This window comes from Rhinolophus ferrumequinum, chromosome 17, assembly GCF_004115265.2.
Source record: "Rhinolophus ferrumequinum isolate MPI-CBG mRhiFer1 chromosome 17, mRhiFer1_v1.p, whole genome shotgun sequence".
NCBI classification, from domain to species: domain Eukaryota; kingdom Metazoa; phylum Chordata; class Mammalia; order Chiroptera; family Rhinolophidae; genus Rhinolophus; species Rhinolophus ferrumequinum.
This window is the reverse complement of record NC_046300.1, coordinates 7450805-7461603: the sequence shown is the minus strand read 5'-3', so window position 1 is coordinate 7461603 and position 10799 is coordinate 7450805. Positions and strand designations below refer to the sequence as shown.

Below are 10799 nucleotides of genomic sequence, written 5' to 3'. Positions count from 1 at the left end.
CCAGAGGCCTGTGATTTATTTCCAAAGGTGAGCTGCAGCACATAGGAAAATACACATGGCTTTTCAGTCTACATTTTTACAGAGAAAATAGATTTCTGTCATTGGCTTTCTCAGTGCCATCACCCCACTCTGTGAGGCTCAAGGATAGGCTGGCCTGCCTCCAAGATTCTGCTTTCAAAGCAGCAGCTTGGCCAAGACCCCTGGGGGTGGGAGTAAGGGGGCAGCGACCCCCATGAGGGCTGGAGGAGCACACGAGCAGCACGTACTGCAAAGCTAAGGCAAAGAACAGAGCTGGTGGGGGATCTCCCCTCACCCCAAGGACATGGCTTGGTGAGGCCCAGGACACAGACCAGGCAGGGTGGGGATGGGGGCTCTGGCCCCCATCTGGAGCAGCAGCCGGACTCTGAGTGCGCGTGTGTACATGGGGGACAGGGAGACATGCTGAAGAAGCAGCTACTGAGAGACGGAGGGGCTTCAGATCACACATTCCCTGTGCTCCAGCATCGCTCCCAGAATGTGGTCCCCAATCCTGTACTTGGCCCCTGGCATTAGCCCTACTTCAGGTGGGGGGCCCTGCTCAAGTCCCTTCCATCTCCCACCCCCACACACGCTGTCAGTGCAAAACATTCTTAGGGCCAAGCCCCAAGGCCCCTGCACCCTGCCCAGGGCTGCAGGGAAAGGAGGAAAGGAAGGTGCTAGCTGGGGGCCTCGCCCAGCTCCGGGAACTCCTTGCACATCTCTCGGACAATCATGCGATCCATCTGGCACTGGGGTGAGGGGTCCTCCTCGGTCAGGATGCGCCGCAGCGTGGCCTGCAGGTCAGGGAGCCGGTGGCGGTGCTGCAGGTAGGGCGTGGAGCGGACCACGGCGTGCATCAGCGAGAGGTACTCCATGCGCAGCTGGGGGAAGAGCAGGCGAGCTCAGGGACAGGCCGCCACTGCCTCACGGCAGCCACACAAACCAGCTCACACCAGCGAAGGTCTGGGTCGCATCCCCCACACCCAGAATGTACTCGGCACACAACCGGACCTTTGATACTTGTCGAGTAAGTAAGTAAGTGAATGAATCAGCCCAGACGTAGTCAGTCGCAGAGTGTGGCTGGCCCGAGGAAGTCCTGGCTCAGAGAGGTGGCAAGGAGAAGAGGAGCCCCAGCCTCCTTTAAGGCTGGGCCGTCGCGGTGCCAGTCTGTAGTCACAGGCCCTCTGCTTCTCACCCTGCCTAGACCTCTCCTGTGAGCCCCAGGTGAGAATACGCAGCCACCCACTTGCCACTTCCTGCATAGCTCCGACCTCAAACCCCTATGTCCACCATCACACTCATAACCTTGCCCATCTTCCCAAAGCGGAAGGCTTTCTCATGCAGGTGTCCTTTTGGATTAGTCTCTCCCTGCACCCCAAGCTCAACCCATCACCGTGACCTGCCCATGATCTCACCTTCTACATCTGCCCTGAATCCATCTCCAATCCCCCCCGCCCCAACTCTCCCTCCCAGCACCTCAGGTTAAAGAGCTCCAACCGCCCTCACTCAGACACCCAAGCTGCTCCTTGCCCTCACGGAGACCCCCCAATCCCTGACCTGACCCCAGCATTTCCTCTCAGTCTGTCCCCCTCCCCAGCCCTCATTTCTCTCTTTACCTTTGATTAGAGGAGACAATCCCAAAACCAGCGCTAGGCAGCATCGCCCTACTGACTCCCAGCCCTGGTCAGACCTAAGCGCCTGCAAATGAAACGCTGGGGTCCAAACAGCAGACATCTGCAGAGCCGTGTGCAGGCCTCAACCTCATTCCCTACCACAGACCTCCGCCGGACAGACGGCCACTGCCTGGGACTACCGCCACTTTCTCGGTTCTGTTCGCTGCCCCATGAAGCACCACTGCCTACCTTCTCTGTTTTCCAAACCTAGACTGCCCGGTCAGCTGGCCTTGTGCTTCATGGTGAAAACAAGCAATCTTCCCGAAAGCCCTGTCTTCTCTCGGCATCGGCATCTTCTCTGTTCCTACCGGAATGAACTGCCCTGGCTCCTGCCAGGGGCCATCCCCTGACGATGTGGGCCCGGCCCCACCGCCTCATCTCCTTGCTTTCAGCCGTGGCCCCCTCTCCGCAACACATGGGCCCCTTGTCTATGCTTACTGGATCGTCCCCTCTGGCTCAGAGACATGCATCATCATCTCACACCTTTAAAACACTCTCCCTACCCCCATGTCTCCGTCCAGCAACCCCCCCTTTTTCTGCTCTGCTTCACAGAAACTCACAAGAGTTGTCTCCATTGACTTCTTCCAACCCCCGTCTAGTTTTACTCCCTTGCAACTTCAAATTCTCTCTTAAACTTTCCACTCAGACTCTCTTGCTTCCATTCCAGACGTGACATGTCAGTCACCACTGACCTCTGTGTGGCACAACCAACGGCCAATTCTCAGCCCTCATCTTACTCAGGCTCCTAACTGGGGAGATGGCTCATCTCTCTCCTCCTCTAGACACATTGCTTTGGGCTCCTGTTCGCTTGGTTTTCCTCCTGGGTTTCTCCCTACTTGCTGTACTGGGCCCCGGACTGAGGTCTGAGCTTCCTTCTGACCCGCCCATTCCCGTTCCCTAGGTGATCGCCCTGTCACAGGCTTCCTACCACATCAATGCACAGACAACCCCAAAGTGTGTCTCTCCAGTCTCGACTCCTACCCCGCTGCCTCCCTGCCGTCCTCTGTACCTGGATGTCTAGCAGGCATCTTCTCAACCTCGACACATCAAAACACAACTCCGTCTTTCCTGAAGGCTCCTCCCCACCTCAGCAATCTGCACTTCATCCACCTGGTTGCTCAGACAGATGTGGCAGCGTGCTCTGCCAGACCCACTTCCAACACACCCAACCCGGAGCCCTTCCCGCACCGCATCCGGCCCCTGACAGCTGCGGCTGCTTCCTCACTGGCCTCCGCTTCTGTCGTGCTCGCTCCCATCGTCACCATTCCGTCTGGGAGGCGCATCAGGTCACTCCCCCTTCCTCGTGCTGCAGCTCCACACCCCACTTGCTCTTTCCTCACCTCCCACCTCCCACTGCCCCCTCCGGACCGCCCACCTCCACATCGCCTCACAGCGGCTCCTCTGGGTCCTGGCACACCCATCACAGCTCCTGCGCGGCCTCCCACACCTGGCTCCAGCGGCGTCCCCATCCCTCATCTCCAGTGTCATGGCCCCCCATTTTGTTTCAGTTTCTACACAGCTATCGTCCCCGCCGCAGCCACCTCCAAGCACCTTGTCTCCAGGCGACAGGTCCGCGATGTGCCGCACGGTGATGTCTATGAGCACCATCATGTCCGTGTGGTAGAAGATGGCAGCCGTGGTGGGGCTGGCAAACACATCCTGCAGGAACTTGAGGATGGAGTGCGGCGGCTGCGGCTCGTGCTTGAAGATGCGCACTGGGTCATCTAGGAGGCGGGGCAAGAGGCCTCAGGGCGGTCCTCAGAGGGCCCCAGAGCCACCCCCGGGAGGAATGGGGGTCATGGAGTCACAGGACAGCGATGTGGCACCCCCTGATTCCGGGGCCCTCACCCCCTCTGTTCAGGAGCAAGAGCAGCTTCTCGGAGAAGATCTTGACATTGGTGTGCTTGCTCAGGGCGGCCATGATGACGTTCTGGTCGGGGGCTGAGGAAGGACATGGGTGGAGGCGAGAGCCCAAGTGCTAAGCCTGGAGAGCCCCCAGCTGGTCAGCCCCCTCCCGGCCGGGCCCCACCGCCAGCCCCACCTGGCAGGTGCAAGTTGAGAGCCAGAAGCAGGTTCATGCACAGATCCGGCAGCTGCTCTGTGGTGTCCAAGGGCAGCCCGTCCTCCACGATGCTCAGCAGAAACTGGGCGAAGGGTGTGCCCAGGTGCTCTGGGAGAGGGGCACACGGAAGTCTGCAGCCCCGCACCCCTCCCCCACACCACCCAGCCTCCTGGGGTTTCTGTGAGCCCTGGAGACACCCAGTCCTCAGGCCACAGGTCCCAGCTCTACCTGGCTCTGCGCTCCCCACAGTAAGCTGGTCAGCAACCGGCCTTCTTACCATAGTGCGCGTACGGCACTGCCTCCCCCATGGAGAAAACCATGGCCAGGATGAGGGCGGAATAACAGAGTTTCTGGTGGTCTGGGGGGGCAAGGGAGGCAGTCAGAGCCCCTCAGGATGGTGGGAACCCCACCCCCAGAGGGCAGGAAGCTCCCCTCGCCTCACCCTGTGTGTCTGTCTGCATGTCCCGTGCCAGCTCCACAGGCAGCACAGATGACACGAGTGTGGAGATGATGGCTGCGTCCAGGCTGCACATGGCACCAAAGCACTTGAGCAGCAGCAGCCGCAGTGACACCCGGTGCTCCTGGCAGGGGACCGTGTGCTCAGTGCCTGGAACTCCCACATCGACCCAGGTCCTTCCATGCTCCCTCCCCTCTGTCTTGCACATACCATTTGGTAGTAGGCCACCAAGGCCAAGACCGACTCAAACTCGTTTCTCTTGCACATTTTCTTGCAAACTTCAGGGTCTGCGTCAGTCTGTGGGGAGGAAGAAGTGTGCAAGTCACTCGGTGTGAGCCGTGCGGCCACACGTGAGTAAACTAAGTACAGGGAGGGGAGACTCCTGAGCACTGGAAGATGGTGCAGGGTGAGGGTGCTGCTCTGGATCTTGGGGACAGCTGTGGGCCCCCGCCCCGCACCAGAATGTGCAGCAGCTCCTCCAGGTAGCAACGGATGACACCCTCATCCTCGTACAGGGCCCAGCTGCGCTGCTGGGCATCATCCTTCCGCCGAGCCAGGTCTGTGAAGATCACCTCCAGCCGCTGCTGGTCATGGCAGACCTGCCCTGAGGGCAGGGCAGTGCTCAGGTCCTGGGGGAGGGCAAGGCATGGCTCAGCGCACTCCCTGCCCATCACCACCTCCAGGAAGCCCCCAAGGCCTGGAGCTCAACCCACACCGAGGTCATGGGCATGAGCTCTAGGCCGGCATCTGGCAAGGGGCCCTGGCCTCACCTACCAGAGCTGCCCCCTGTCAGTATCCTCCTAGGACCTGTGAGGGGGCCACACTGGGGTTCTCTCACCTCCTCCCCACTGCTCCCCCTTAAGCTCCCGCTCAACACCTGTTCCCGTGACCCATCCATCAACGTCACGGCTTCCAAAGGCACCAGCCCGGTTCTATTTCCCTCTCCAAGTAATTCCACCGCCCCCCAGTCCTGATAACCTCCTGGGACAGGTTTCTGCATAAAACGCATGTGAGAGGTGTTTTCTAGCAACTTGCCTGTCATCCCAGACCTGGATAATCCTCCATGAGGAGAGCCATGGACTGTCACTGCCTGAATGAGACTCTGACACCACACCCTCCAACCCGAGCTGCAGGAGCCCTGGAGGTCCCCTGGCCTCTCTGGCCCCCACTGTGTAGACTGGGTTTGTTGCCCTCTGATCCTGCTCCCTGACCAGTGCCCACCCCAGGATGCCCACACCTCACTCACGTTTGAGTCAGCACTTAGGCCTCCATCATAGCTCTCGAAGCACCCATTTCTCTCCACTGCCAAGGTCAGCAAGGCACTGCCCTCACTCATGCCCTATGTCCATTCCTTCCCTGCAGCCAGAGAGAACTCTTGGCCACCCACATCTGGTCTCACCTGTCACCTGCCCCAGGTCTCACTTCCTCCCACACCACTTGCTCCCTCACTCCCTGTGACCCAGCCACGCTGGCCTTGTCCCACTTCCTCCTGTGAGCCAAGCTTGGTCCTGCCTCATGCTCTTTGTCCAGGCTGAGCCCTGCCTGGAATGATCTTCCTCCCTCTCTCCTTCAGGGATCAGCTCAAACGTTTCCCAGCACCCAGCATAATGGAAACCCAGAGCCAGAGGTCAACAAATACCTGTCACGTAAAGGCTGGACACCAGTGTGAGGGTGGGAATGGGGCAGGGGCGGCAGGACGGCCGGAGGATGGGGAGGCCCCTGGCCCTGCTGCCCACCCTCACCTTGCCTTCTACCAGCGAGAGGAGGACCTGCTCCATGACAGGTGAGCTGGCTGGCACGGAGGCCTGGATGTGGCCCACCACAACGCCAATGGCCACGCGGCATAGCTCGTGGCTCAGGCCGGTGTTTCTCCGCACGAGCTCCATCAGCTCTGCCCCGATGGTCTTGGGCACAGCTGTCTCCGCCACCGCCTTCTCCTCTGTGGTCCCGAGGCTCAGCGCACCCAGGCCCTCCAGCTCATCAGGGGCCGAGGTTGTATCTGCTACCTCCTCTGTAGGGGACTCAGCGGCTGGCACCTTGGAGGGAGGGGGCTGAGCCTGGGACACAGTGGTATGGGTGCCTCGTCGGGGCACAGGTGGGGGGGTGGGTGAGCAGCTGGGGCCTGGCTCAGATGAGCTGGAGCCAGTGTAGAGCGTGTCTAGGGACGTGCTGCTGACTGAGGAGCCACTGGACACAGAACTGCCCCCGGAGAGCGTGGTGTTGCGGCCGCCTGTGGGCAGAGTGGACACTGTGCTAGGGCAGTCCCCTGGGGGCCCCTACCCCTCCGAGCCCAGAGCTCCTGCCCCCTAGTACAGGACCTAATTCTTCTGCCAGATCCTCCCTACCAGGCCGAGCCCCAGTTGCCCCACCATGTGCCGTCTTCCCCCCAAGCCTGGCACCTCCAACTCCCTGACACAGCAGAACGACCGTTCCAAGCACAGGGGCCCTCCCCCCCGCCCAACCCCGCCTTCTCACCACTCCCCGAGGCCACCAGGGCCTCACGATCTCGGCGCTTCACAGGTGGGGGTGGTGTGGCGGGTGCTGCTCGGCGAGGCTGTGGTGGGATCTGGGAGGACACAAGTGGGACCTGAGAGGACAGGCTGCCATGTGGGGAGCCAGCCTGGCTAGGGCCCTGAACTCCCAGCATGGACAGGGCTGTGGCTCTGCGCTACATCGCTGACCAGAGGGGACCCTTTGAGCTTCTGGACAAAGCCTTAGGCCCCATCCACGCCCTCCCCCAGGATGTTCTCACCACGTACCTGGTAGAGGCCTCCGTCTGCCCCAAGATACTCAGAACTGGGCAGGCTGTGCTGCCGCTCGAACCCAGCTCGACACACCCCATTGGGCTGCCTGGCTGCAGCGGCGTCCAGATGGTGGTCACTGGTGGACGGGGTCATAGCTGCAGGGCTGGAGGCGGAGGGGCCCCTACGGGACAAAGTCTCTTTCCGGTGGTAGATTAGCTTCCTGATAAAGGACCAGCGAGATTATTGGGGGCATTACCTCACAACCCCCAAAGTCCTCACACTTGCCCTGTGGAATGCTGGGCCTCCCACAGCCCAGGCCACTCCCACCTCCCTCATACTCCGCTCCACTCTGCACTACGGCCCATCCTGCCCTCTGTGCCTCCGGGGGTGCCCACTGAAGGAGCCCACCCCACATGCTAACTGGGAGGTGCCCTCCACACTCACTGCAGGACCCCGCGCTGCTCCAGGCTGTACTTGCCGCCATCCCGCATGGCCGCATTGTGCACGGCCTCAATGGCCCGGTCAATGGCTTGGAGGACATCCTGCTCCAGGCCCTGGGAGGAGGGGGAAGGGTGGACAGTACACCTGGGGGCCAAGTGAGGCTACTGAGCCCAGGCCTAGCCCAGGATGGAGCCCGGGGCAGACAGAGAACCACTACAGCTGAAGCCTGGAGTGCTAGACGTGAACACAGAAAGCTGAACTAGAATATGAAACCGGGTTCTCAAACTGCGTCACTCGGGGAGCTGGGGCATGGCATAGTGGTGCCCGCTCAGGATTTTACCCCATAGTAAGACGCTCTGAAAACCAGAGGCCTAGAGCAAAAACATAACCCAGGGATCCCCAGCTTGAGGCCAGGAGTACACACCTAGTTTATTCCCAGGCTTGACTCAGCTCAGGCTGAGCGGCCAGGCAGGCAGCCTCTACAGTCTGGAACCCTTAACAAATCACCCTGGATCTTGCTGATCCTTCACAAAACCAAGGTCACACTGCAGAACAGCCTTGTCCTCATAGAGTCTTCTGCAGGCCTTAGTAGCTGAGGACGGGCCAAAGAGATCTCCTCTCCCCACCACTGCTGCCAGCCCTCATCCCTATCCCTCCTCAAACTGTTCCAGGAATCTTCCAGACCTGCCCCAGTAAGCAGCGGTTCTTTGTGGCAAAGGATGGACGTGAGAAAGGGGCCTGGCCCCTGCCTCAGATTCTGTGTTGCCATCCCCAGAAACTCGGGGGTCCAATCTACCCAGCCTGCCTGGAGTGGGGTGGAGAGTAGCGGGGTGGCAGCCTCACCCCTCCCCTGTGCCTGGCACACATGGTCCATCAGGCTACACAGGAGCCTCAGAACTGAGGTGATGTCATTCCAGAGCAGGTTTGAGAAGCTTCCCTGATGGGGACAGACAGATGGACACAGAGGTTAGCAAAGCCCTGCAGGTAGCATCGGGTGTGCCAGAGTGCAGGGAGACAGGAGACAGAAAGACACCCATACACACAGAAAGTAAGAAAGACAGAGAGAGAGAGAGGGGCGGGGGGCGGGGAGAGATAGGCAGAGGGAGACAACGCAGAAAGAAATTGAGAGCCGGAGACAGAGACAGGGAGAGAGTTGGAGGAAGAAAGACACACACAGGTGGAGAGTCAGAATGACACAGAGATACAGAGAGAGTTAGGGAGACTGAGGCAGGGAGATATACAGAAAGAAACCAATACAGAGAAAACGGCAGCTTCTCTACCTTCCCCAAAAACCTAGCCCTAGTGGCCCTGGCTTGGGGAGGGGGCTCACAGGCCCCTGTGGAAGCGGCAGGGACTTTCCTCAGAGGCCTCCAACAACCCTCCAGGCCAAGAGGCTGGGCCTGATCTGCTCTCTCTAGCCCAGTAGCCCTGACGACCAGCACTCCTCACTGTCACTCCAGGCACTCCGAGATGGATGGGATCAGGCTGAGGGTCCAGGGCCCAGGGCCCATCCCCTCCGGTAAGACCAGAGGACAGTTCCAAATTTATCCTGTTATTTCTGTCCTGAACTGGGCTGGGACAGGATGGGGCGGGGGTACCTGGCACAGGCCAGCCTTGGAGACTCAAGGCCTTCCTTCCCACTGTGGTAAGAATAGAACAGCTGGAGACACTGTACCCAGCCCCCACAGCAGGACTATGGGGGGGGGGGAACAGGAACTGGGGCTGCAGCCTCCATTGGAAGGAAATGGGGCCATAGTCAGACCAGCGGGAGCCATGGGGAGGTCTCACTTCCTCACAATGGGAGCAGTCCCCACTCCAGGAAAAGGAGGGATGGAGTTCCCTCACTTTCTGAGAAAGGAAATCTGAAAAGTCAGGACCTGAGACTTGGGGGGTTGGGGGGGGTAGGGGAAGTAGTGCCAGGAAATGTCAGCAGGGGCTGGGATCCTTGGTTCAAAGTAGGTGGGTGGGTGGTCTTAGGAAGAGCTTGGAAGGTGGCTGAATACAGGGTAGTGAAAGATACTGAGGTCTCAGGGCTTTGGGGGGTCATATAGGGGATGGGGGTGCCTATGGCTCCAGGGTCCAAGTTAGAGGGTGAGGACATGGAGGGTGGCTGGGGAAATAGGTGGTGTCCAGGGTGGCCAGGTCTCAGTGGCGTAGGCAATGGCTCCAGTTGGAGGTCTGAGGGTGGAAATCAAGAGTGTGGAATCCTGGAGACCCTAAGATTAAGGGTCTGGAGTCTCAGGGATCTGGGGAATTGGTCAGAATTCGGTGGGGCTGGAAGCTCAGGGCTGACTCTTGAACTCTATTCAGATGGGGGTTCAGATATTCGGTCCCAATGGGACTGGGATCCCAATTAGTCTCGTCCCAGAATTAGGCTTTTGGAAGGTCTGGCGTCCTCAGAGTTGGCTGTCAAGGACCTGGTCTTATATAGGGGTGCGAGCTCTTGGGGTGCCAGTCCTCAGGGTCTGGGGTCTCAGGGTCAGGTTCTCAAACTCCCTATCTGCTGAGGTCCCGGTGGGCCTGGGGTTCCGGGGTCAGTCCTGCGAGCCTGCGATGGGGCCCAGCATAGGGGTCCACGGAGGCCCGGCGGGGAGGAGCACACTCACCTGCAGGCGGCGCAGGTAGGCGGGCGGCACGTAGCCCGTCTCGCCACTGCGCGCCCGCGCCGCCAGCCACCAGTGCGCGCTGCTGCGCTCCAGCACCAGGAAGGTCTCGCCTGCCGCGAACGCCAGCGCGTTGGGCTCCGCCGAGCGGAAGGCGTACAGCGCGCGGTACATGGGGCCGAGCAGGGCCGCGATGGGGCAGGCGAGGCGGCCGGCGCTGCGGAACCAGGTCGCCAGGCCGCGAGCGCCGCGGCCGCCCCGCCCCGTGACACATGACGCGTGCGCGCGCCCGCCCGCCGTAGCCCCGCCCCCAATGTGTCGGCCCACGCACTCAAGTGCAGCGCCCCCTGGCGGCCCCAAGCGGCTCGAGAGTCCGCCGCGCCTTCGGCCCCCGGCCTCTCCAACTCCAGGTCTCTGACTCCTCGCCCCAGTCCCCTCCCCAGGGCCCCAGCCTCAGTTTCTCCCGCCCGGCCCTCATTTCCCCCGCTCAAGCCCAAGTGCTGCGGCCCGTCCTACCTCCCGAAGGAGCGCTCGGCCGGCAGTCCAACGGCAGAGCCTGTGTCCCGTGCGTCCCTGCCACCCCGGGGGGGTGGGTCCCGACCTAACAGTAAGGACGGCTACCCCATGAGGGTAATCCGGTTGGGTCTCGCTATTCCGACACCTGGAAGCGCCCGCGGAGGCTGGGGCGCTTTTTGTTTTTTAGGTTTTATGACTCTTCACCAAGTGCAGCTCCATCCAGCCGCATTCCTCGCCAGTGGTGGGCAGTAGGGAGCAAGAGTGAGGAGGGGGCCGTACAAACGG

General features: G+C 60.8%; 1 protein-coding gene across 1 annotated transcript; it reads right to left on the bottom strand.

Moving 5' to 3' along the window:
• Positions 1-10265, bottom strand: NCKIPSD (NCK interacting protein with SH3 domain). The gene is made up of 13 exons (XM_033132696.1): positions 10002-10265; positions 7399-7508; positions 6970-7174; positions 6686-6776; positions 5953-6440; positions 4669-4839; positions 4421-4507; positions 4196-4334; positions 4031-4111; positions 3733-3861; positions 3540-3632; positions 3243-3415; positions 1-899 (listed from the first exon to the last, which is right to left on the bottom strand). Exons 1-13 carry the CDS (start codon positions 10170-10172, stop codon positions 696-698), a joined length of 2142 nt encoding a protein of 713 aa, XP_032988587.1. The 5' UTR covers positions 10173-10265; the 3' UTR covers positions 1-695.
• Positions 10266-10799: the final 534 nt, after the last annotated feature.